We start from the raw sequence: 26881 nt of genomic DNA, 5'->3' as shown, positions 1-26881 counted from the left end.
ACCATGTGGGATTTATTTCAGGGATGAAAGGCTGGTACAATATTTGCAAATCAATAAACATGATACATTATATAAACAAGTTCAAAGACAAAAATCACATGATCATATCAATAGATGCAGAAAAAGCATTCAATAAATCCAATACCCATTTTTGATAAAAACTCTCAGCAAAGTGGGAATAGGGGGATCATACCTCAACATAATAAAGGCCATATACGACAAACCTACAGCCAACATCATACTCAATGGGCAAAAACTAAAACCATTTCCATTAAAAAGCGGAACAAGACAGGGATGTCCACTTTCACCACTCTTATTCAACATAGTACTGGAAGTCCTCGCCACAGCCATCAGACAAGAAGAAAACATAAAAGGCATCCAAATTGGAAAGGAGGAAACAAAACAAAACTGTCATTATTTGCAGATGATATAATATTGTATATAGAGAATCCTAAAGATTCCACCAAAAAACTACTAGATTTAATAAGTGAATTCAGCAAGGTAGCAGGATACAAAATTAACACCCAGAAATCGATGGTATCTTTATACACCAATAATGAACTCTCAGAAAGGGAAACTAAAAAAAAAATCTCATTTAGCATTGCAACAAAAAAGTTAAGATACTTAGGAATAAACTTAATCAAGGAGGTAAAAGACCTGTACTCGGAAAACTATAGGTCATTTTAAAGAAATAGAAGAAAATAAAACAAATGGGAAAATGTACCACGTTCACGGACTGGAAGAATTAACATCATTAAAATGTCCATACTACTCAAAGCAATCTATAGATTCAGTGCAATCCTTATTAAAATACAAACAGCATATTTCACGGATCTAAAACAAACACTTCAAAAATTTATATGGAACAAAAAAGACTCCAAATAGCCACAGCAATCTTGAGAAAGAAGAACAAAGTTGGAGGGAATCACAATACCAGACATCAAGTTAAACTACAAAGCCACTGTAATCAAAACAGCCTGGTACTGGCACAAGAACAGACATATAGATCAGTGGAACAGAACAGAGAACCCAGAAATTGGCCCATGCCATTATGGTCAATTAATATTTGACAAAGGAGGCAAGAACATACAATGGAGTAAAGACAGTCTCTTCAATAAATGGAGTTGGGAAAACTGGACATGTACATGCAAAAAAATGAAACTAGACCACCAACTTACACCATACACAAAAGTAAATTCAAAATGGATAAAAGACTTAAATGTAAGACATGAAACCATAAAAATCCTAGAGGAAAACATAGGCAGTAAAATCTCAGACATCTCTCATAGCAATATGTTTGCTGATACATCTCCTAGGGCAAGAGAAACTAAGGAGAAAATAAAAAAATGAGACTGCATCAAAATAAAAAGCCCCTGAACAGCAAAAGAAACCATCAACAAAATGAAAAGGGAGCCCACTGTATGGGAGAACATATTTGCCAACTACACATCTGATAAAGGGTTAATATCCAAAATATATGAGGAACTCATCCAACTTAACAAAAGGAAGAAAATCCAATTAAAAAATGGGCAAAAGACCTAAATAGACACTTTTCCAAAGAGGACATACATTTTGAATTTACAGATGGCTAACAGACCATCTGTATGAAAAAATGCTCAACATTGCTAATCATTAGACAGATGCAAATTAAAACCACAATCAAGCATAACTTCACAACTGTCAGAATGGCTACTATCAACAAGTCAACAAATGACAAGTGCTGGTGAGGGTGTGGAGAAAGGGGAGCCCTAGTGCACTGCTGGTAGGAATGTAGACTGGCGCAGCCACTATGGAAAGCAGTATGGAGTTCCCTCAAAAGATTAAAAATTGACCTGCCATTTGACCCAGTGATCCCACTTCTAGGAATATATCCTAAGGAACCTGAAACACCAATCACAAAGAACTTATGCACCCCTATGTTCATAGCAGCACAATTTACAATAGCTAAGATCTGGAAACAGCCCAAGTGCCCATCAGTAGGCGAGTTGGGATAAAAAAGCTATGCGACATTTACACCATGGAATACTATGCGGCTGTAAAGAGGAAGGGTCTTTTTATCCTTTGGCACAGCATGGAGAGAACTAGAAAGTATTATGCTAAGGGAAATAAGCCAGGCAGAGACAGACAAGTACCACATGATTTCACTTATATGTGAAATATAATAAACAAAATATACTGATGAACAAAATGGATCCAGAGACATAGAAGCATGGAATAGACTGAGGGATCTCAGAGGAAAGATGGGGAGGGGGAAGTTGGTGGGGAGAGATTAATCAAAGAACTTATATGTTATAAGCATAACTCATGGACACAGACACTGGTCTGGGGAAGGCCTGGGGGTGGGATGGATGTCGGGTGGAGGGGATCAATGGGGGTAAAAAGGGGACATCTGTAATATTTTCAACAATAAAGATAAAGATACTTAAAAAAATGTAATAAATGAAAATAACATATATCCATTAATAGGAAATGGATTAATAAACCCAAATATATTCCATATGAAATAAAATATTGTATAGCCATTAAAATAATTACTAAACCTACATGTATCAATATGGATAAATCATGAAAATAAAATTGAGTGCAGAAAAAAGCAAGTTGCAAAAGGATAGGTATAGTATGAAATAGTTTACATGAATTTTAAAAGCAAAATAATATGCTATATTCCTTACAAGTTCACACATATATTATACTAAGAGAATAAAAACACTGATGAGAAGAACTGACTCCCAAGTTTGGGAAAGTGGTTACTTCTGAGAGGGAAAGGGAAGGAGGAAACTTAAAAGATATGCTAAGGTGTTAAGATTTGTTAAGTCTAAGTGTTCACGATGTAATTCTTGATATTTTTCTGTAGTTAAAATTATTTTTCAAATTAAAAAGAAAAGTCAATAAAAAGATATGTTGGCTTTCAAAGTAATGGAAAATCTAAAAATGTCTTAAAATTTGGAATGTGAGCACAATTTCTCAGTTTATGCTGAAAATGGGGGAAATGATGAAAGCCTTAATAGAACTTTTATTTTAGACTTTTAGTAAGTAAAGGATATTCCAAAGCTTAATAACTAATATTTGCTTTCCTGGTTCTAGAGTGACCAAGGTGCCTGATACTAGGAAGGAGAGATGGAAGAGAGGGAGAGGAGAGCGAGCCAGTGAATGAGGATGGGCATGTGAAAATGAGAAGGCCCATTTAGTCACTTATTATTATTAAAAAGAAACAAATGGCATTTGATGGACTTCTGTAAGGATATGCTTAGAGAGGAAGGGAGGGGGGAGAGAAAGAGACGGAGGGAGGGAGGGAGGGAGGGAGGGAGGGAGGGAGGGAGGGAGGGAGGGAGGGAGGGAGGGAGGGAGGGAGGGAAACCAACCTTGATCGGCTGCCTTCCGCACATGCCCCGACCAAAGATCAAACCCACAACACTGGTGTGTGCCCTGACCTGGAATCGAACTGGTAACCTTTTGGTGCACAGGGTGATGGTCAACCAAGTGAGCCATTCCAGCTGGGCCCCAGACTTTTATTTCTGAACTAACTGTTGGATAAACCTTGATGAACTTGACTCTGAGGTCATGAGTTCAATGAGAGATATAATTAAAGACACTGGAACATCAAAGTAAAAATAGGTATAATCCAGGGCTTTAACTCAGTGACACACTAGTTCCAACTTATATGTGAAGTTTTACAATATTTTGTATATGATACAGAACGCAGGGCAACCTCCCTATGCCTACCAATGACTTCGGTAGTCATAATCATAGCGATATCAGGATTGCAGAATGCAGTTTTCAACTGAAATAAAGATTTACACATTATAACAGTGAGTAACAACTGCTACAAATAAAAGAGTATGAAAGGGAGTAGGCTGGTATGACTAGATGTATTCTATCATCCAAGGTTTCTCAAAGCAGTGCATTTCCAAGGTGATTGTTTCATCAAGTCAAAGGAAAGATTTTATCCCCACTGCCTCCTTCCAAATGCAAAAATCTGTTTCTAGTTCCTAATGTATTCTGATATGTTCCAATTACTCAGTGGCAACTAATTTGTAACTTTGTGTCACAGAAATTCTGGAATTCAATCACTTAACTTTTACTAGTATGTAGCTCTGAACCTTTCTCTGTAAGTAGTATCTAAACGCTTGTGAAAGAAAACACATGATAATTAGTCCCTGGGTAGCACATTGTAGGCACTCAATACATATGCTATCAAAACAATAAATATATATGAAAAATCTAGTACATATAAACTGGTGCTCAATAAGTATACACTGACTATACAGTAACAAGTGGGATAAAATAATAAAAGTAAAAATTACTCTTAAAGTATTTTTAATTCACAAAGTTTCAAGAATTAAAAACATACCCATAGTGATGTATTTTTCCTTGTATAAGGAACGGTGCTGAAAGGTCAAGAAGTTCCAGGTCTTCATGGCCAGATCTCACAGGAATCACACTATGAAACTTGTTTGCAAGTTTGTAGATTTCACTTAGTGTACCTCCTATTAAGAGAGAATAAAAAAACCCTTTCAAGTAGTACAAACACAACATAGGCAAAATGAAGTACCTGTTAAGTAACACAAGAGATATAGTAAAAGGCTAAAGGGATTGAAAGAAAAAGACAATGAAAGCCATGAAGTTAGAGATTTAATAGATTTATAAATTCATTCTGAAAACTAATGATTTTTAAACTTAGATTCCTATACAGATTAAAGAAACCACTGCACAAAAATGCTGTGACTTGAGCAAAACATAAGGCTTGTGAAAATTTAACCATCTTTTTAAATGTATACAAATTGCTCTTCACACCAGGAACACTTTGGTTCAAAGAATCAGAACAAAGTTAAGAGCCAGAGTACACAGGACTCTCATTATTAAACTTGCTATATACTACTAATATCTAGGCAAGTTTAGTCCTAAATTTGAAATAAATCTTTTAAACTTTCAGGTCAACATTAAATTTAAGTATAGATGCAAATAGTTCATGTAATGTGAATTGGTGTATAGTGTTTGTTCATTTTTCCCGGGAAACCCACCACAATTACCCCAATCCTATGATAGGGTGAACATGAAAACCATCATGCTGCTGCCCAGCTGGTGTGGCTCAGCGGTTGAGCATCAACCTATGATCCGGGAGATCAAGGTTCGATTCCCGGTCAGGACATATGCCCCGGTTGCCAGTTCAATCCCCGGTGGGGGGCATGCAGGAGGGAACCGATCAATGACTCTCATCATTGATGTTTCCATCTCTCTCTCTCCCTCTCCCTTCCTCTCTCTGAAATCAATAAAGATATATATATCTCTAAATATATATATATATATCTAAATATATATATATCTAAAGATACATATATAAAGATATATATATATAAAGTGTTTTAAAACAACAACAAACAAACAAAAAACCCCATCATGCTGGCTGAGAAACAGTATGCCCAACGGTGCTCCATTATTCCAAGGCAGCATTTTCTGAGATAACTCAAACCTCCTGGTACCTTTTCTGGTGTACTTTTTACTTATATTGATAACTGTCCCTCTCCAGGGAAAAAGAATATGATTTATAAAAATACTTTGATTTACTTCCTAAAAGTTGTATAAAATTTGTAACATTAAAATTCAATTATGAGGGGACGTACTCTGGTATAGCAAACTAAGGATGTCCAAAAATACACTTTTCATAAAAGCAAAATGAACATTGGCAAACATTTATTCAATAAATATTTACTGAGAGCCAGTTATATGCCAGGTATACTATGCCAGGTGCTGAAGATACACAGATGAAAATAAACCTATATCCTGTCCTTAGGGAGCTCACATTCTAATAAGAAAACAATCCTATAAGCAGACAGATAAAACACAGACGTAATACAAGAAGAAAAGTGCTGTATTGGAAATACACACAATACGTAGTAAGAACGACTGAAATCTGGTCAATCAGAAAAAGGCCTTCATATTATAGGTGCTCATTAAACACTCCACATGAATTGCTAAATAAAGGGAATTACTGAGCTTACTTCTGAATATGCACCAGAGCAGAAATTGTCAGGAGAATAGCAATGGATTGGCAAAAAGGCACAGAGAAATACACAGGGTTTAGGAGTTGCCCAGTTCGATATGGTGGGATGGGAACTGCAGGAGATGAGACTAAAGGTCCGTGGGGTGAGTCGTAAAGACAGGGTCAGGAGCTAAAGGGACTTTGTAACTCAAGCTTCCTTTGGACCCTCAAGGCCAACTTAGCTTCAGCACAGAATTCTGTGGGAGGCATGTGTATTCTAAATATACCTATTTTCTAAAAGGATTACATATTGCTTTTGATAAATACAAAAATGTCAGTAATAAAAATGATCATAAGCCAGTATAAGAAAAATAATTCATTTATAAAATGCAACTAAAGATTTCTATAATGAAAATTAAAGATGATGGCTTCCTTTTATTATGGAATATTCTTAAGAAAACGTCTCAAGGAAAATAATAAAACATTAAATTTAGGATGGGAAAAAATCTGTGGTAAATAGATAAAATAAGACCAAAGTAGAAAAGCAATGCAAAAACAAATATGACTCACCCAGCCAGCATGGCTCAGTGGTTGAGCACTGACCTATGATCCAGGAGATTGAAGTTTGATTCCCTGTCAGGGCACATGCCTGGGTTGCGGGCTCGATCCCCAGCAGGGGACATGTAAGAGGCAGCCGATCAATGACTCTCTCATCATTGATGTTTCTCTCTCTCTCTCTCTCTCTCTCTCTCGCTCTCTCTCTCTCTCTCTCCCCCTCTCCCTCTCCCTTCCTCTCTCTCTGAAATCAATAAAAATATATATTAAAGAAAACGAAAAAACAAATATGACTCAAAATTTCATTTTTTAAAAACATGTCAAGTTATCTTTCTTTGTTTCAAGGGTCCCTTCTTTGATTTAGATATCGATAGGTGATATCCATTTCATTCTTATGAAACAACAGTGACACCCAGAGGCCAAAATAACAGCAACCATATATCACAAGCAACCTCTTAACTATTATTCAGCTTGATAACTGGCTTGGATCTAATTAAAATTACATGCAAAAATCCAACAAAATGAACAAATGCCAACCCCTGAGTTTAATGTATACTTTATATATGTGTGTATGTATATATATATATAAATCTAGCTGTTATCGATAATATATTCTTTTATGAAATTTAAATTAACAATATTTTGACTTTACTTGTCCTAGGTTGCCCCTAAAATATATTTAACAATAATTAGAGAAAGACACAAGCAAAGCTGTAGTCTAATAAAACAGTAACTTAAATATCTTACCTTCTATCAAAATCAGACAGTCATTTGAAAGTGGGAGAATACCATTATTTTTCACAAAATGAACAGCTACTTTTCGCTCTCCCTGATCTTTAGTGGTCCAGACTTTCGAATCATATAATACTGTATTGTGTAGTTTGGCATCGGGAGTTTTAGTTGCACTCTCTTGCAAAATTCGATCCAAATCACCTTCATGTAGAACTTCCTGCCTAAAATTACCAACAATGAAAAAACACAAAACAATGGTATAAGTTTGGAAATTCAAATTTTACAAATTATCCAATCAAAAAATTGTTTATATGCTGATGAGCCAGCTACTTGTTTTAAAACATGGAGATAATTCACTTTGCAGATTAAAGACTGTTACTCAATAGAAAGGTATTTGTATTTCATGGCTAAGTAGCTGCCTATCAATAATTACACTAACCACTAGAAACTTCCTTGCTTTGTTTTGTGACATCCAAGTTACTAATTATAATTATTTCCAGCACCAATTTGCCCCCCTCTATCAGCTTCCCAGTGGGCTAAGAAAATGCAGCAGTCCCCTCCTTGTCTTCACTCGTTAAATATCCACTTACCACCCAAGTGACCTCATTGTCAAAGGGCATCTACTTTACAAACCAGTATTTGTTTTGATTCCTTTTCATCTAGAGTAATAATTTTAAAAAGTCATATGGTAAAGTACGATTGAGAAGAAATGGCATGATCTGGAGTCAAAAGGTCTGTCACAAACCAGCTGAATAACATTAGGTAACACCTCTTAACCTTTCTGAGGCAACTTTCTTAGTTGTTCAAAAAAATGATCATAGAGCCCAGCTGAGCGTGGCTCAGCGGTTGAGCAACAACCTGGGATCCAGGTAATTGGAGTTCGATTCCCGGTCAGGGCACATGCCCGGGTTGTGGGCTCGATCCCCAGTCGGGGGTGTGCAGGAGGCAGCTGATCAGTGACTCTCTCATTATTGATGTTTCTGTCTCTCTCCCTCCCTCTCTCTGAAATCAATAAAGATATATTTTTTAAAAAAAATGATCATAGAGGGTGGTTGAGTTATGTGATTTTACTGAATTTGGCAAACTATAATTTGATAATACTTCAAGAATTATTTAAAATCTGTATTGATATTTTAATTCCAACTACCATTTCAGATTCAAATGGGCAGCCCAGCTGGGCACGGCTCAGTGGTTGAGCATCAACCTAGGATCCAGGAGATCCCAGTTCGATTCCTGGTCAGGGCACATGCCCTGGATGTGAGCTCGATTCCCAGTGAGGGGTGTGCAGGGGGCAGCCGATCAATGACTCTCTCATCATTGATGTTTCTATCTCTCCCGTTCTTTTCCTCTCTCTGGGATCAATAAAGACATATTTTAAAAAAAAAAAAAATTCAAATGGGTAGAAGACAAATCCCCCCTTTCAGGTAAGAAGACTTTATGATCAAAAATCTCCACAAAGAGTATTATACTTAGATTTTAGAGGGGAATATACATATATTAGTGTACACAGAAGCATAGACACAAACAATATATAAACACAAATATAATGGAGATGTATATATAGTATTTATACATTACATATTTAGAGGCAAGATTGAGAGCTAATAAGTATACACTCATTCTAATGTCTTAATAATTTATATATTTATATAATAATTGATGTTTAAAATAAAAGCTTTGAGGTACTAAGAAATTCTCAATTCCTAACAAGAATTTAAGTTGTATTTACTATACTGTAGTGATTAAACAGGAGCGCTCTCTCTCTCTCTCTCTCTCTCTCTCTCTCTATTTCTCTCTCCCTCTCCCCCCCTTCCATTCTCTCTGAAAAGCAATGGGAAAAATATCCTCGGGTGAGGATTTAAAAAAAAAAGTTATTTTGGCTATCTGGGGTCTTTTGTGGTTCCACACAAATCTGATGATTCTTTGTTTTATTTCTTTAAAAAATGTCATTGGGGTCCTGGCCGGTTTAGCTCAGTAGGAAGAATGTTGGCCCACAGACCAAAGGGTTGCGGCCCACAGGTTCGATTCCCAGTCAAGGGCAGGTTCAATCCCTGGGCCCCAGTCAGGGAGCCTTGGAACCAATCCATGTGTCTCTCTCACACTGTTTCTCTCTCCTTCTTTCCTGCCCTCCTCCCTCCCTTCCACTCTCTCTCTAAAACATCAATGGAAAAAATATCCTCAGGTGAGGATTAAAAAAAAAAGTCATTGGGATTTTGATGGGGATTACATTAAATCTGTATATTGCTTTGGGTAATATGGGCCTTTTAACTATGTTGATTCTTCCAAACCATGAATATGGAATATCTTTCTGATTCATTGTGTCTTTTTCAATCTCTTTTAATAATGCTTTGTAGCTTTCAGTTATAGGTCCCTCACATCCTTTGTTAAATTTAGTCCTAGGTATTTTATTCTTTTTGTTGCAATTGCAAAATGAATTGCCTTTTCCATTTATTTTTTTGAAATTTCATTGTTAGGGTACAGGAATGCAGTGGATTTCTGTACATTGATCTTGTATCCTATAACTTTATTGTATTTGTTTATTGTTTCTAATAGTTTTTTGGTGGAGTCTTTAGGGTTTTCTGAATAAAGAACCATGAAACCTATATAATTTCACTAACAATGTTATCCCAATAAATTTAAGTAAAAAGAACTATAGTTATTAATGGTTTATTTTTAAGAATACTTTTTGTGACAAATGAGTGTCTCCCCAAATATTTTCACAGTTTTTTATTTGTTTGCATTTGTCAGTTACTAAATTGAATTTCAGATCTAAAAATAGCGCCTACTTTTATTTATCATTACTAAGACATATCAAAAGGATTTACTAAGAATTTTGTATTTTCTCTTAAAAACATTAGCATTCTATCAAAATACAATACAGAAAATCACATTTTACTTATTGCCAGGACTTCAACTGATGTATATGAAAACATATATACATAAATACTATGAAGTGAAACTTGTTTTATTAAGGAAAATACTTACATTGAATGACAGTTAGGACAATAAAGTTTAACAGACTGAAAGAGTCTTCTGGGCTTATAAGACCTCAATTTTGCTCGAATGCGATATTGTTGAGGAGCTTTTTGTTTCAAAATAGCACATAGTGGGGTGTTCTCCAAATATTGATGATCTGTAAGTACTATAAAGAATTTTTAGAATAAGGTAGAAAAATCTACAAGAATAAGTATATTCATGACATGAATACCCCTGAAAATACATACAATAAAATCCAATTAAGTTGTATTATTTGTCAACCTTGTTAACATTTTGCCACATCTGTCGTCTCATCTGTATTTATCTGTCTTTCTCCACACATATATAAACCTTACAGATACATAATTCATTTATGAATGAATTACATAATTAATTCTTTCATATATATATATTCATTCATATATATATATATATATATATATATACACACACACATACATGAATCCTTAGAGAATAATTTCCAGACATCACACCCCTTTATTCCTAAATATTTCAGTGTGTATTTCACAAAAACAAGACTTCATTGACATAATACAGTGCAATTTTCAACATCAGAACATTTAATATTGGTGTACTGTTATCACTGAATCAACAGACTTTATTCAAATTTCTCCCACTGTCCTCTCATAAATGCTCTTATTCAGCACTTTATTTCTGGGTTGAGGATCCAATCATGAACCATGCATTTCATTTACTTTTCCTGTCTCTTTGGAATCCTCTAATGAAGAATGGTTCCTCAGCTTTCTCTGTCTTTAATGACATCGGTGTATTTGAGAAGAGCTCATTTGGGTGTGCCTGGCTTTTCTCATGATCAGATATAAATTATGCATTTTTGACAGGAATATTACTATAGAAGTTATATTGTGGCCTTCCTTCTCAGTGTATCACATCAAGAGGCACATGATATCAATGTTTTTATTCCTGGGGATGTTAACTTTGCTTAGTTGGCTAAGGTGGTGCTCAACAGATTTCTCCACTATAAACTTATTTCCTTCCCTTTTAATTGATAAAAAAGTAACTGGGAAGATATAAATATCCCAATCTTATTAAACATTAAAGATTCAGCTAGTTTAGGAAAAATTGGTGATTCACAATTAAATCAATTATTATTATTATGGTTGCAAAATGGCATGTTTTTTTCCCCCTAACTTTATCATTCCTTTTACATTTATTAGTTGCCATTCTATTTTTATTTTTCTTAAATTTATTTATTTTTTTAAATGTGTCTTTATTGATTTCAGAAAGAGGAAGGGAGAGAGAGAGAGAGAGAAACATCAATGATTAGAGAGCTGTCATTGATCAGCTGCCTCCTGCACACCTCTCACTGGGGATGGACCTCACCTGGGCATGTGCACTGACCAGGAATTGAACCAACATCTCTGGGATCCTAGGTTGATGCTCAACAGCTGAGCCACGCTGGCCGGGTACCACTCTATTTTTAATAAGAGCTTTCCATTCAACTTCACTGATTTGTTTTTGTTCTTTTATTTACTATCCACATGAACTAGTGGATTCCTACTTTATTCAATAAATTCTATTCCATCACTAGTATTTTTTATTTTGATCCTCAATTTGTACAAGATTTCACACATTCCATCACCAACTGAGAATTTCTTTTCTCTCTGACATAAGGCATTCCAGACTCATAATATTCCTAGCCTAATCCTGGAACCTGCTATTTCTCCAAGGAGTCCTAATTCCTTTCAAGGGGGAATACTATTTATAAACCAAAACCTGTGTACTAAGTATGCTCACTGCAACTGGGTGCCATTGTTCTGATGGCCTTTTGTTGCCAGAGCTAGGGCATATATGCACACATGTTCATACCTACACTTACACACATGGCCTGTATATGTATGTGAGTGAACACATATATACAAATACACATCTATAAAACATGAATACATACTGACACCTCCAATTTTAATACAATACCACAAGCTTCTAGCCTTCCCCCATTTCATAGTTATATGTCCTTTCTCCAATGAGAGACTTATATTTTATAATAGTATATTATAGAACATTAAGAGACTTGTGCTTACAATTTTTTTTCTTGCCCCACTGGTGTGGCTCAGCAGTTGAGCACTGACCCATGAACCAGTAGGTCATGGTTCAGTTCCTGGTCAGGGCACATGCCCAGGCTGCTGGCTCAATCCCCAATAGGGGGCATGCAGGAGGCAGCTGACTGAAAAACTCTCTCTTATCAATGATGTTTCTATTCCTCTCTCTGAAATCAATAAAAACATATTTAAAAAATTTTTTTCCCCTCAAATTTCTTTCATCTTAGCTGAATTAACAGAAGGATGGCATGTGATAGATTTACTATCATTGTTAACATTAAGTTAAAGTTTGGGGGCATATTGTAAGGAGCTGTTTCATGAACACTGCTAAATGCATAATGTGAATTGATTAAAATTAGTGTCATATTAAGATATTTTACATTCTCAAACTAAAAATAAGCCCCAACTGCACTGTTAAATAGTATATGTTTTATAAACCTTAAAGATACATGACTTTAAGTACATATTTGATGTAAAAACATATATCTTTCTGGGTTCCATTTTATGCTAGTTAGGATGAGGTAAAGGAATAAAAGATAAATATAGATATATGTTTGCCATCATGGATATCTGCTCTTAATATATGATAGAAATGAATGTGTTGATATGTATCAGGACAGGCTTCATTATGCTCACTATTATGCCCATATTTAAAACATGAAACATGGTCTTACTTGTAGCTGACAGTTGCTGACATCTTTCTACCTCATACAGTGATACTGATCCAGAGCCTATGGAAGGAGAAGGAAAGGGGAATTACACAGTTTTAAAATCCATTAAAAATTCAATGAGGCATTAGAAAATATAAAACATTGCCGAGGAACTGAAAAAAATCTGAACGAATAGTAAAATATGCCATGTTAAGGGATGGGAAGGTTCAATATTGTTAAGATATAGATTATCTCTGAAATAATCTGTATATTCAAGACAATCCTAATCAAAATTGCAGAAGGTTAACTATAGAAAGAGGCAAGCAGATTCTATCACTTAGGTGGAAATGCAAGAATCTAGAGTACATCTTGACAAAGGACAAAACTGGAAGAATTACATATACTCCATGACTTAAAGACTTACTAAATCAAGACAATATGGTACTGACATAAAGACGGACCAAATTAAAAACAAAATTAAAAAGAAAGCCCAGAAATAAACCCACATTTACATGATCATTCTATTTTTGATAAAGGCAGCAAAGCAATCCAAAGAGAAAGCAAAACTTTTCAACAACTGGAAATTAGTATGAAGGGAAAAAATGCTTACTTCATCATATTAGTAGGAACTGAACAGAAAGCCCAGAAATAAATCTACATATACACCCATTTGATTTTTGACAAAGACACCAAAGCCATCTTACAGAAAAAGAAAAGAAATAGGTGCTAAAACAACTGTAAATTCATATTTAAAAAAAAATGTCTACCTCATACAATACTCCTAGCATCAAAAAGGAATAACCTATTGATATATGTGAAATATGGATGAATATAAAAAAACATATATATGTACAAGAGTACATATTAATCCATTTATTTGAAGTTCTAGAAAAGGTGCAGTTAATCTATGGTGGAAAACAATCAGAACTTCTGGGGTAGGGACGGTGATGAGGGCTGACTGAGAAGGAGCCCGGGGGAGCTTTCTGTGACAAGGGCAATGTACTAGATATAAGAGACTTAGGTTACACAGATTTGTGTATTAGTCAAAACTCATAAAATGGTACACTTAAGTTGTCCATTTCATTGCATATAATTTTACCTCAAAAAAAAAAAATTCCTAAACAAATACTGAACTCTAGTTAATGATGTTTATTCTGAAATGTTTAGGAGGTATACTTATGTCTGCAACTCACTTGAATCAAAAAATAACATGGATTGATAGACTAAGAGATAAATTACAGAACAATAGCTGATGCGTATATGAGTATTCACTGTACAATTGTTTCAACTTTTCTGTATGCTTGAAAATTTTTATTATTTTGGAAAAATACAATGTGAAGGAAATAAAAGGAGAGGTGGATAAAGTAATAAACTTTCTAAATTTAATAGGATGGTTTGATGAACACCATAACATAGAGCTTTACTTTAACAAGAAAGCAAAAGCAGTAAACAGAGCAATATGTTTTAATTTTTTTGAAGTTTTAATGTTGTTGTTGTTGTTAATCTCACCGGAGGATATTTTTCCCATTGATTTTTAGGGAAAGTGGAAGGGAGTGGGGAGGAGAGAGAGAGAAACACCCATGTGAGAGATGCACACTGATTGGCTGCCTCCTGCACGTGCCCAGACTGGGGAAGGGATCAAACCTGTGGCCCGGGTACGTGCCCTTGATTGGGAAGCAAACCTGTAACCCTTGTGCACAGGCCGATGCTCTAACCACTGACCCACACTGGCCAGGGCAATAAGTTTTAATTTTAATAATGCTTTCTAAAATGAAGAACTTAAGACTTTAAAAGGTACCTATATTTTGTATCTTATATTCTATTATATAAAACAGCATATTCAGTTTTTACAATTTATGGGTCATCATATACAAACACGCATTACTTGTCCCTCTTCCTCACCATAACTAATAATTGCAGGAGAGTCCATGGCAAGAGAACTTGAATGGACGTGTGAAGCTGGCAAAGTATAATTTCAATGAATGTGATTACTTAATATCTGTCATTCTGCATGAAGTAAAAACAATGACAAAAACCTTAAAAGTAGTCAAATACTGAGAAAATATGTGTAAAATATATACATGGTCTCCCATAAACTGATAAACAAAAATGATAAAGAATCCAACAGGAAATCAGATAATGGGTAAGAGATGACAATTCAAAGAGGGAGTAAAATGGGCCAATAAATATATGATAAAATTTTTAAGTTTCTGGATCCAAGATGGCTGTGGAGTATGTGAAAGCAACACATACCTCCTCCTGATGCCAAACCAGGTTTACAGCTAAAATTTTGAGCAATAAGCCTAAATAAACAACTGAAGGACACCTGAACAGGCGTATTATATCCAAGGACTGAGGAAATAAGCTACAGAGACTGGTAAGAAGGGTAGAGACTCGGAGGCGGTTGGTCTCTGCACACAGGTGCAGCGACTGAGAAGCTGGAAGAAAATTGTGGCTGCCAAAGTTCCCCCTGAGGAAAGTGGGGTCTCAATACTATACTGGAACCCCCAAACCAGAACACCAAATACATAGCATTTGGCAGCAAAAATATGTGGGGACTTCGTCCACTGGAAAGAGGAGTGAGCCTGCTAGAATCCCAGGAGCTCTCCTTAAGGGCCAACACACAGGGGCTCCACCTTGGGCACTCACCCAGGGCTCTGGAAAAGGAGAGGAGACTCAGGGCATATGGAAGTCATAAAGAGAAGATCTGGGTGGCATAGCTCCAGAGATCTGGAAGGCTGGCTACTGAGGTCCTGATCTTGAATCAACATCCCACACCACCCTCAGGCACCATCTTCCAGAGTCCAGCATTTCTATTCTTACAGCACCAGCTGGAGAAAGTGCACTAACCTTGTCCTCCAAATACTGGTGATACCACCCTGCCATGCTTCACTCAAGCAGAAAGAACTGTTGGCTGCACCCAATAGGGACCTGAGTTACACTCTTCTTCTGGAGAAACTATAGACAGACTCTCAGACCATTACCGAACTGAGTGGCTCTGGAACAAGGGCCAATCTTTCTCCCTCCCATGAGTTAGGCAGGTGCCACCCCCAAGAGAAGACTCTCTGGTCAGGGTCTCAGGCAGTGGACAGCTGTGGAGCTGGGCATTAACACCCCTCCTAGGGCCCTGCGCCACTCCCAAAAGAGTGATGCCTTGATTTGCATTCCCAACTTCTACTGACACTAGTTTGCCAAGCACAGTTCTGCCAGGGAAGGAAGCACAATTCAGAACTGATCTGGCTCGACCCCTTCAGAGCCTCCAGTTGGGGTCTCCGCAGCGTGCTGCTAAGCTAGGAGAAGGCAAGCAGGTTGCTTACCTCACACAGCACAGTTGGTACCACCCACAAAAAAGAAGCCTTTTTCAATCTGTATGTCCAAGTCCCAGTGACCCCATCCTGTCCTGCTGAGCTTGTTCCAGCAGTGAGGATGGCTACACCCAACCTGAACCTGCAATGGGAAAGCTAAAGTTGGAGACTCTGGCAGAGACTGAACGGTGTGGCTCTGGAGTAGGACCACATTCTCCCCATTGAGTGCCAGAACACACTGCCCCAAACTAGGGGAACCATTAGCCCTGTGACCTAGTCACCCCAACCTACCCAGGTTGAGCATTGTAAGGGATCAGTAGGGTGTGGTCAGCTTGGGCTCTCTCTACAGCCTTTCTGCGTAAGACTTTGGAGGAAGACTAGGCAACCTCAAGGGGAAGCAGAGTAACAACAGGTGGATGCAGATCTCAGGGAGACTTGGCCTTTTATTGATCTGACCCCAGCTCAAAACTCCAGGAAGCTGAACCGTCTACACAGATTGGCCCTCCCTGGCACACCCAGGTCCAGTAGATGCATACGCAAACAGTAAACAGCATGGTAGCTCCAGAAAGGTAGGCCAAAACCGGTTACACAAAACATCTGACAGAGACCTGTACCTGAACACCACCCAAGTGGACCTAGAACCAACACAACCAGTGATGGGCTTCAGATCACACCAGAACTTGACCCATCCAGGCCAACAAGCAACAATCCAAAGGAAGATTCTAGCAGGCACCAGACCCTGCTGGGAACAACTCCACCTTGGAGGGCAGACCCTACAGAGTGTCATACACACAGTAATTGAGGTTCACCCTGATAGCCACCCAGCCTGAAGAGTTAATTCCACCCATGAAAGGGGCAGCAGCATTCACCAAGACATAATCAAAACAGGGGGTGCACACAACCCACAAGGGATATTCCTGGAGCACTGAGCACAGGCGATCTGGAATATTGTGCCACTGAGCCCAATAACACACCTTAAGACTGCACCTGCACAGCATGCTGTGCCCAGGACTGAGCCTCAGTGAGCCAGCCATGAACAAGCCAATAGCAAACAAGACCCAATTACAACAAGAGGACCCCAAAAACCCACACAAGAGACATTACTAGAGCACCCAGCTCAGGAGATCAAGTAGACCGCACCGCTGGGTCCCACAGGACACCTACTACAGAAGGCCACCCCACCAAGACTGGAAATCATAGCAGTTCTATCTAATACACAGAAACAAACACCAAAAGATAGCCAAAATGGGGAGAAAAAGAAACAACCCCAAAAGAAAGAAAAGGAGAATCTCCAGGAAAAGAGCTAAATGAAATGGAGGCAAGCAATTTATTAGAAACAGAACTCAAAGTAATGGTTATAAGGATGCTCAACAGCATGAAAAAAGACATAGAAACTATGAAAAATAATCAGGAAGAAATGAAGAATACCATAGCTGACATAAAGAATACACTGAAAGGAATAAACAGTAGGTTTGATGAAGCACGGGATCAAATCAGTGATTCAGAAGACAAGGTAGAAAAAAACCACCCAATCAGAGCAGCAAAAAGAAAAGAGAATTAAAGAAAAAGGACACTTTAAGGGAACTTTGGGAAAACATGAAATGTAACAAAATGCACATCACAGGGGAAACAGCAGAAGAAGAAAGTGAGCAAGGGATAGAGAGCCTGCTTGAAAAAATAATGACTAAAAACTTTCCTAACCTGAAGGAAAGTCATGCAAGTTCAAGAAGCACAGAGTCTCAATCAAGATGAACCCAAAGATACACACATCATAATTAAAATGGCCAAGGTTAGAGAATCTTTTTTTTTTTTTTTAATTTTTTTAAAAAATATATCTTTATTGATTTCAGAGAGAGGAAAGGAGAGGGAGAGAGAGAGATAGAAACATCAATGATGAGAGAGAGTCATTGATCGAGTCCGCAACCCGGGCATGTGCCCTGACCGGGAATCGAACCCCGATCGCCTGGATCCTAGGTCGATGCTCAACCGCTGAGCCACTCCCGGCCAGGCCAAAGAGAGAATCTTAAAGGCAGTAAGAGAAGACAGTTAGTTACCTACAAGCAAGTTCCCATAAGGCTGTCAGTGGATTTCTCAACAGAAATACTTCAGGCCAGAGAAGTTGGCATGAAGTATTCAAAGTAATGAAAAGCAAGGACCTGAAACCAAGACTGCTCTATCCAGCATGGCTATCACTTAAAATCAAAAGGTGAAACAAAGAGCTTCCCAGACAAAAGAAGGCTAAGGGAGTTCAGTACCAATAACCCAGCATTGCAAGAAATGCTAAAGGAACTGCTTTAAGAAGAAGAAATAGAGAGGCAGAGGAACATAGTAGACATAAAAATAATGACAATAAGTACCTGTCAATAATAACCTTAAATGTGAATGGATTAAATGCTCCAATTAAAAGATAGAGTAGTTGAATGGATAAGAAAACATGACCCATATATATGCTGTCTACAAGAGACCCACCTCAGAACAAAAGATTAACACAGGCTGATTGTGAAGGTACGGAAAAAATATTCCATGCAAATAAAAACAAAAAAAAGCTGTGGCAGCAACACTTGTTTTTGACAAAATAGACTTCAAAACAAAGGCCATAACAAGACACAAAGAAGTTTACTACATAATACGAAAGGGATCAACCCAACAAGAGGATATAACCCTTATAATCACATATGCATCCAATATAGAAGCACCTAAATATATTAAAAAGAAACTCATGGCAGACTTTAAGGGAGAGATTGACAACAATACAGTCATAGTAGGGGTCCTTTAATATCCCACTGTCATCAATGGGTAGATCTCCCAGACAAAAAAATCAATAAGGAAACAGCGACCTTAAATGACATACTGTATCAGATAGATTTAATTGATATTTACAGGACATTTCATCCCAATGCAGCAGAATATGCATTCTTCTCAAATGCACACGGAACAATCTCAAAGACAGACCACATGTTAGGATATAAAAAGTTTTTACAAGTTCACACACAGACTGAAATCATATCAAGCATCTTCTCAGATCACAATGGCATGAAACTAGAAATCAACCAAAAGGGAAAAACTCAAAATATTCAAACACATGGAGGCTAAATAACATGTTATCAAACAATGAAAGGGCTACCGATGAGATCAAGGAATAAAAAATTACCTGGAAACAATGAAAATGAACACACAATAATACAAAATCTACGGAACACAGCAAAAGAAGTCCTAAGAGGGAAGTACAAAGAATTACAGGCCTTCCTGAAGAAGAAATAAAAATCTCAAGTAAATAATCTAACCCTACACCTAAAAGAATTAGAAAAAGAGCCCTGGCTGGTATGGATCAGTTGGTTGGCGCATGATCCCAGACACCGAAAAGTCGAGGGTTTGATACTTGGTCAGGGCACATACCTAGGGTTCAGGTTCAATCCCCAGCCAGTTGGGACACATATGGGAGGCAACCAATCAATATTTCTCCCTCACATGGATGTTTCTCTCCACTGCCCCCCCGAAACATGTCCTTGAGTGATTAAAAAAATTAGAAAAACAAAAACAGGAAAAGTCCAGAGTAAGTAGAAGGAAGGAAATAATAAAGATCAGAGGAGAAATAAATAACACAGAAACTAAAAAAAAACTCCCACAAAAAACACAAAAAAAATCAATGAAACTAACAGCTGCTTCTTTGAAAGATAAACAAGATTGATGAACCTTTAATCAGACTCATGAAGAAACAAAAACAGAGGACCAAATAAAATCAGAAATGAAAGAGGAGATGTAAAAACTGACATCACAGAAATAAAAAGGACTGTAAGAAAATATTATGAACTATATGCCAAAAAAATTGGACAACCTGGGTGAAATAGATAAATTCCTAGAAACATACAATCTCCCAAAACTGAATCAGGAGGAATCAGAAAACCTGAACAGACCAGTAACAAGTAATGAAATTCAAGCTGTAATCAAAAACACTCCCAGCAAACAAAGGTCCTGGTTTGGATGGATTCAAAGGCAAATTTTACCAAACAGTCAAAGAAGAACTAACACCTATTCTTCTCAAACTCTTCCAAAAAATTCAAGAGGAGGAAAGACTTCCAAGCTCTTCTTACGAGATCAACATAGTCCTAATTCCTAAACCAGATAAAGACACTACAAAGAAAGGAAATTACAGGCCAATATCCCCGATGAACAAAGATGCTAAAATCCTCAACAAAATATTAGCAAATCAGACCCAGCAATACATTAAAAAGATCATACACCAAGACAAAGTGGGATTTATTCTGCGGATGCAAGGCTGGTACAATATTCTCAAATCAATAAATGTGATACATCACATAAACAAATTGAAGGACAAAAATCACATGATCGTATCAATAGACGCAGAAAAAGCATTTGATAAAATCTGGCACCCATTAATGAAAAAAACTTTCAGCAAAGTGGGAATAAAGGGACCATACCTCAATAAACGCCATATATGAAAAACTTACAGCCAACATCATACTCAATGGGCAAAAACTAAAAGTGTTTCCTTTAAGATCAGGAACAAGAAAGATGTGTGGTTTCACCACTATTATTCAACATAGTACTGGAAGTTCTTGCCATGCAATCAGACAAGAAGAAATAAAAGGCACCCAAATGGAATAGAGGGAAGTAAAACTGTCATTATTTGCAGATAACATAATATTATATATAGAAAACCCTAAAGACTCCATCAAAAAACTACTAGATATAATAAATGAATTTGGCAAAGTAGCAGGATACAAAATCCATATCCACAAATTGATGGCATGTCCACACACCAATAATGAACTATCAGAAAGAGAAACTAAGGAAACAATTCCATTTACTATTGCAACAACAAAAAAATAATGTATCTAGGAATAAACTTAACCAAAGAATTAAAAGACCTGTATTCAGAAAACTATAGGACAGTGAAGAAGGAAACTGAGGAAGATATAAATGAGTAGAAACATATATTGTGTCCATGGATTGGAAAAATTTACACCATTAAAATGTCCATAACACCCAATGCAACCTACAAAATCAATGTAATCCCTATTAAAATACCAATGGCCTATTTCAAAGAACTAGAACAAATATTCCAAAATTTATATGGAACCAAAAAAACCCCCGAATAGCCTCAGTAATCTTGAAAAAGAAGAACAAAGTCACAGGGATCACCATACCATATATCAAACTATACAAAGCCATAGTAATCAAAATAGCATGGTACTGGCATAACAACAGGCATATAGAGTAATAGAACAGAACAGAGAGGCCAGAAATCAACCTACACCAATATGGCCGATTAATATTTGACAAAGGAGGCAAGGGCATACAGTCGAGTAAAGACAGTCTGTTCATTAAATGGTTGGGAAAATTGAACGGGTACCTGCAAAAAAATGAAACTAGACCACCAACTTACACCATACACAAAAATAAACTCAAACTGGATAAAATACTTAAATGTAAGTCATGAAACCATAAAAACCCTAGAAGAAGGCATAGGCAGTAAAATCTCAGACATCTCTTGTAGCAATACTTTTGCCAATATATCTCCTAGGGCAAGGGAAACACAAATGGGACTAAATCAAACTAAAAAGCTTCTGCACAACAAAAGAAACCATCAACAAAATGAAAAGGGAACCCACTACATGAGAAAACGTATTCGCCAATGACATATCTGATAAGGGGTTAATTTCCAAAATACATAAGGAACTCATACAACTCAACACCAGGAAGACAATCCAACTACAAAATGGACAAGGACCTGAATAGACACTTCTCCAAAGAGTACATACAGATGCCCAATAGACATATAAAAAAATGCTCAACGTCACTAATCACCAGAGGGAAGCAAATTAAAACCACAATGAAATATTACTTCACACCTGCTAGAATGGCTACCATCAATAAATCAACAAGTGCTGGAGAGAATGTGGAGAAAAGGGAACCTTGGTGCACTGTTAGTGGGAATGCAGACTGGTGCAGCCACTGTGGAAAACAGTTTGGAATTTCCTCAAAAAATTCAAAATGGAACTGCCTTCTGACCCAGTAATTCCACTTCTGGGAATATATTCTAAGAATCCCAAAACACTAATCAAAAAGAATATATGCACCCTATGTTCATAGCAGTGCTATTTACAATAGCTGAGATCTGGAAACAGCCCAAGTTCCCGTCAGTCAAGGAGTGGATTAAAAAGCTGTGTTACATTTACAGAATGGAATGCTATGCAGCTATAAAAAGGAAGAACACTTCCCTTTTGTGACAGCATGGATGGACCTGGAGATTACAATGCTAAGCGAAATAAGCCAATCAGAGAAAGACAAATACCATATGTTTCACTTATATGTGGAATCTAATGAGCAAAATAAGCTGATGAACAAAATAGAACCAGAGAAATGAATACATGGAACAGAGTGACAGAGGTCAGATGGGAGGTGGGTGAGGCAGACGGGATGAAAGAAGGTGAAGTGAATAGTCGAAGAACATATGTGCATAGCCCATGGACCCAGAAAGCAATGTGGTGACGGCCAGAGGGAGGGGAGGGTTGGGTCTGGGTAGAGGGAGACAAAAGGGAGGAAAATGGGGGGCATCCGTAATAATGTCAATAATTAAAATATAATTTAAAAAAAATTTAAGTTTCCAAGTTCTCAGGTAAGTTAAAAAAGACATCACTTTATACTTGCCAAATTGTTAAAAATTATACATATTGTTAACTTCCACTGGGCTGAGAGCGTCAGGAAAGGACATTCTCCTACACTGCTATTTGCATATAAATCCTATGACATTTTGGCATATAATCTCACATAATTTATGAAAATAAAAATGTGCTTACCCTTTTATCCATCAACCCCACTTTAAGGAGTTTGTTTTAGAGAAATAAAAGCATAAAAGTACTACTGTTCAAGGATGTTTATCAAAGCATTATTTGTAGGAGAAAAACACTGGAAATAACCTAAATGTCTATCAGGCGGAAATGGTTGAATTAATGATGTTAAATTCATATTATAATATATAATGCAACTATTAAAAGAATGAGTTTGAGCTATGTGAATTATCCCAGAAAGAGGTCTATGATAAAGCAACTTGTATAATACAGTCCCATTCTTATAAACATTTTACACAGAGGAGAAAGTCGTATCTGTTTATGCACTGGTATATATATTTGTATAAACACGAAGGTGCTGAAGGAATCACACTAAACTATTAGCATTACCCCAAGAAGTGGGCTTAAAGGCACGGGAAACCTATGCAACTTGATATTATGACTTGTATTACTTTTGTAATTTACAATTAATTTTAAAATCATTTTAAAAAAAGAGATTTTAAAAAGTATAATTACAAATTATACTGTCTCCAAATGACTGTCAATTGAACTAAATTGGTACCCTAATGGTTGCAGTAATCATAGTTCAGGCTAAAATGCCATCACCAAGGTGCTAGGAAATGTGGAGATCTTTAAGGGAGAGAGAATGAAGACATAAATTTAAAACATGTACCAAAAAATCAAATATTCTGCACTGGAATCTGACTAGCTTTGCCATCAGTTAAAAGTTAAGTAACCCTGGGCAAACTATATGACCCCCATCACTCAAAGCCTGTTTCCTGTCTGTAAAAAGGAGAAAATAATATCAGCCTCATAGGAGTGCTGTTAGGATTAAATGATAATGCATGTAGGCACTTTCTAGGTGCCTACCAAGCCATACGTGCTCATTTTAATGCTTATCATTACTGGTATAGAAAGAGAATAAATAAATATCCAAATGATTCTTTGGATCAGAGCAGAGGAATTAGATTATAAAAAAAATATATAGGATAGAAACATGACAGATTCTAGACCCCAGAATGTACAAGGAGTTATTAAGACAAAATGGTAAGAGAAAAAAATTTTACAAATTGAGAGTTTTAAAATTTAGAAATTTGAACAGTCATCTATTGAGGTAGACAATAATATAAATATATAATATAATTAGATATTTGATTAACTCAATAAAGCCTGGCAATCGTGTATACATCTAAGGTATGTACCATCAAAAAATACTTAGGCAGTTTCAAATAAAGCAGCAAAACCACCTTTGTTCTTTTTAGATACTAACATGAAAAATACTTGCCTAAGAAGTTAATACAGGTTTTAAATTAATGAATAAACAAATATACATACATATACATGAACACATATGCAAATATACTACATGTATCACAAATCAAGTAACCCCTTATTGGAAAATGCAATTATACGATTAAGGATACCTTTTTTGCATAGGACACAAAGATTTAGTGTGTTTCTTTACAATGAATATGGATTTAATGAAAAACAAGAGACAGAGATAGGAAGATATTAAAATAGAGGGTTAATGTTTATAAAACCATTTTACTTGGCAAAAATTAAACTGTCAACGTTAAAAATTGTCCTTACTTGTTGGAAAGCTGTCCTCACACTCTGATTGACATATACCATCTGAATGTTGATTGGCTGTCAAACTTGCACTTTCTAAAACCCTATAATTGGAAGAATATAAATTGAAATTGCATAAAATAAAGTTAATATGGTCAGTTTAGCTCTACCCATAGAAACCAAGAACTCACGAAAATTGTATAAGAAATTCTGCATGTGTGTATGCATTCCTCGGTAAAAGGTCGATATATCGGGTTCCAAGGGACGCCAAATTTAAAAAAAAACCTGAGTCTAGAAAGATACAAGTGCAACAGTGGGATGATGAAACACTGTGAACTAAAATAAGTTGGCAATTTAATGGATAACATTATCAGTCAGAACAATCTCACTCTAGATTCAAGAAGTAAAATATTATGCTGCTATATTTATTACAATATGAGAACATAGTGAAACTCATATAAGATTATTAAAATAGTGAATTTAATTGATTTTAAAGTCATTGGTTTCAATATATTAAAATTTAGACAATATCTACACATCATTACAATATACTGAATGGGATATTTTCTATATCTCTAAATAGATATGCAGATGATTTTTATTTCTCTAGAATACTTGTCAAAAACTTTCTGTACACAGAGACTACTAGAAATACATCAGGGAAAAAGAACTGCATGTATCTAGCAGGATTTAAGGTACTACTTGCTTTCTGAAAACATCTAAAAGTTTTAAAAATATGATACTCTAAAATACTTCTGTTACCTATTTTATCAGCAACAGGCACTTTAGAAAGGCCAATTTCTTTTTTTTCATGGTAGGATCAAGTATATTTGGAATGCTAGATAAGTACAAATTTTTCCAAACTTTAGCTAAGCTCCAGTTTCCACTCTCTGTTGCTGTCCTTGGAAAATGTGGCAAATGATAGAAGAACTATGTACAAGAACAGAAGCACATGAAATGGAAACATTAGACTATACCCTAGCTCTGCTACTATTTAGCTATTTAAACCTACAATCACTTGATCTGGTTCATCTCACTAAAAAAATGGATAATGCCACAGAAAGCTATGAGGATCAACTACAAGGAACCTATTAGATGCCCCCCTTACCATTCCAGAACAAAATTATCTTGAAAATCACCTTAATTAATATCTTATTTACAATTTTTAAGTAGATATTTAATAAGCTTACTTTTTCAGTTGATCCACATCAGAATTGCTTTCTGGTAAGACTCTGATTCCCCGACCATAACTGGTACCTCCATGGAGATGAAACTCTAGAGCTAATAATGCTGCTTGGTTCTCCGAATTCACTGACTGAAGTTTGGTATGGAGGCTATAAATTCTAAGAAAGCTTCCAACCTAAAAAGAGATTATTTTTTTTAGTAAATGGAGAAAAATCAAACAATTTCTAGTATTCAAAATATTTAACAATCATATGGTGCACAGACCAACAACCAGGGGCAATGACCAGTCAGAAAAGATTGGTGGTGTCCTGAATATCAGCCCCAAGGATATTAAAACCAAAATGTGTGTGTATACACATATTAAAAAGTAAGTCATATTTCCATTTCAGAGATATTAAAGTATGAAATAAGACTGAGTCTTAGCACTGATAAATTATAGTAGTTAAGAAACCCATGACCTAAATCAAGTCCAAGCCCCCTATTTGATTAATAAACCTATTTGATTAAGATTTCTGAAAATAACTTGTCTTAACTACTTTAATGCAAGATTTAATTAAATATGATCACTAAAACACTCTCATTGTTAGAATATTAGAAAATAATTTAAAATCTGCTACTATATCACCTAGCTAGTGTGGCTCAGCACTTGAGCACTGACCTACGATCTAGGAGATCCAGGTTCGATTCCCAGTCAGGGCACATGCCTGGATTTCAGGCTCAATCCCCAGTAGGGGGCAAGCAGAGGGCAGCCAATCAATAAGTCTCTCGTGACTGATGTTTTTCTCTCTCTTTCTCCCTTCCTCTCTCTGAAATCAATAAAGACGCATTAAAAAAATAAATCTGCTACTATATCAAAACAATACACCCGCTATTCCACAAGTTCTATGAAAATTTTTGTAATAAACAGTTTGTGTCCAGCCCAGTCGGGCATGACTCAGCAGTTGAGCATCAACCTAGGATCCAGGCGATCGGGGTTCGATTCCCGGTCAGGGCACATGCCCGGGTTGTGGGCTCGATCAATGACTCTCTCATCATT

At 36.4% G+C, this 26881-nt stretch overlaps 1 protein-coding gene across 12 annotated transcripts in view; it reads right to left on the bottom strand.

Annotated features, from left to right (window-relative positions):
* The window catches only part of POT1 (protection of telomeres 1), an 83685-nt gene that overhangs the window by 12936 nt on the left and 43868 nt on the right, over positions 1–26881 (bottom strand). For all 12 annotated transcript variants that reach the window (XM_081146424.1, XM_081146428.1, XM_081146425.1 and 9 more), the window contains 6 exons: positions 25851–26020; positions 24682–24764; positions 12999–13055; positions 10253–10409; positions 7283–7488; positions 4352–4487 (listed from right to left, as the gene is read on the bottom strand). In XM_081146424.1, coding sequence (XP_081002550.1) covers positions 4352–4487; positions 7283–7488; positions 10253–10409; positions 12999–13055; positions 24682–24764; positions 25851–26020 — 809 coding nt within the window. The remainder of the gene's footprint in view (positions 1–4351; positions 4488–7282; positions 7489–10252; positions 10410–12998; positions 13056–24681; positions 24765–25850; positions 26021–26881) is intronic.

This window comes from Miniopterus schreibersii (assembly GCF_964146895.1).
Source record: "Miniopterus schreibersii genome assembly, chromosome: 9".
NCBI lineage: Eukaryota > Metazoa > Chordata > Mammalia > Chiroptera > Miniopteridae > Miniopterus > Miniopterus schreibersii.
This window is presented reverse-complemented; position numbering and strand designations above follow the sequence as displayed.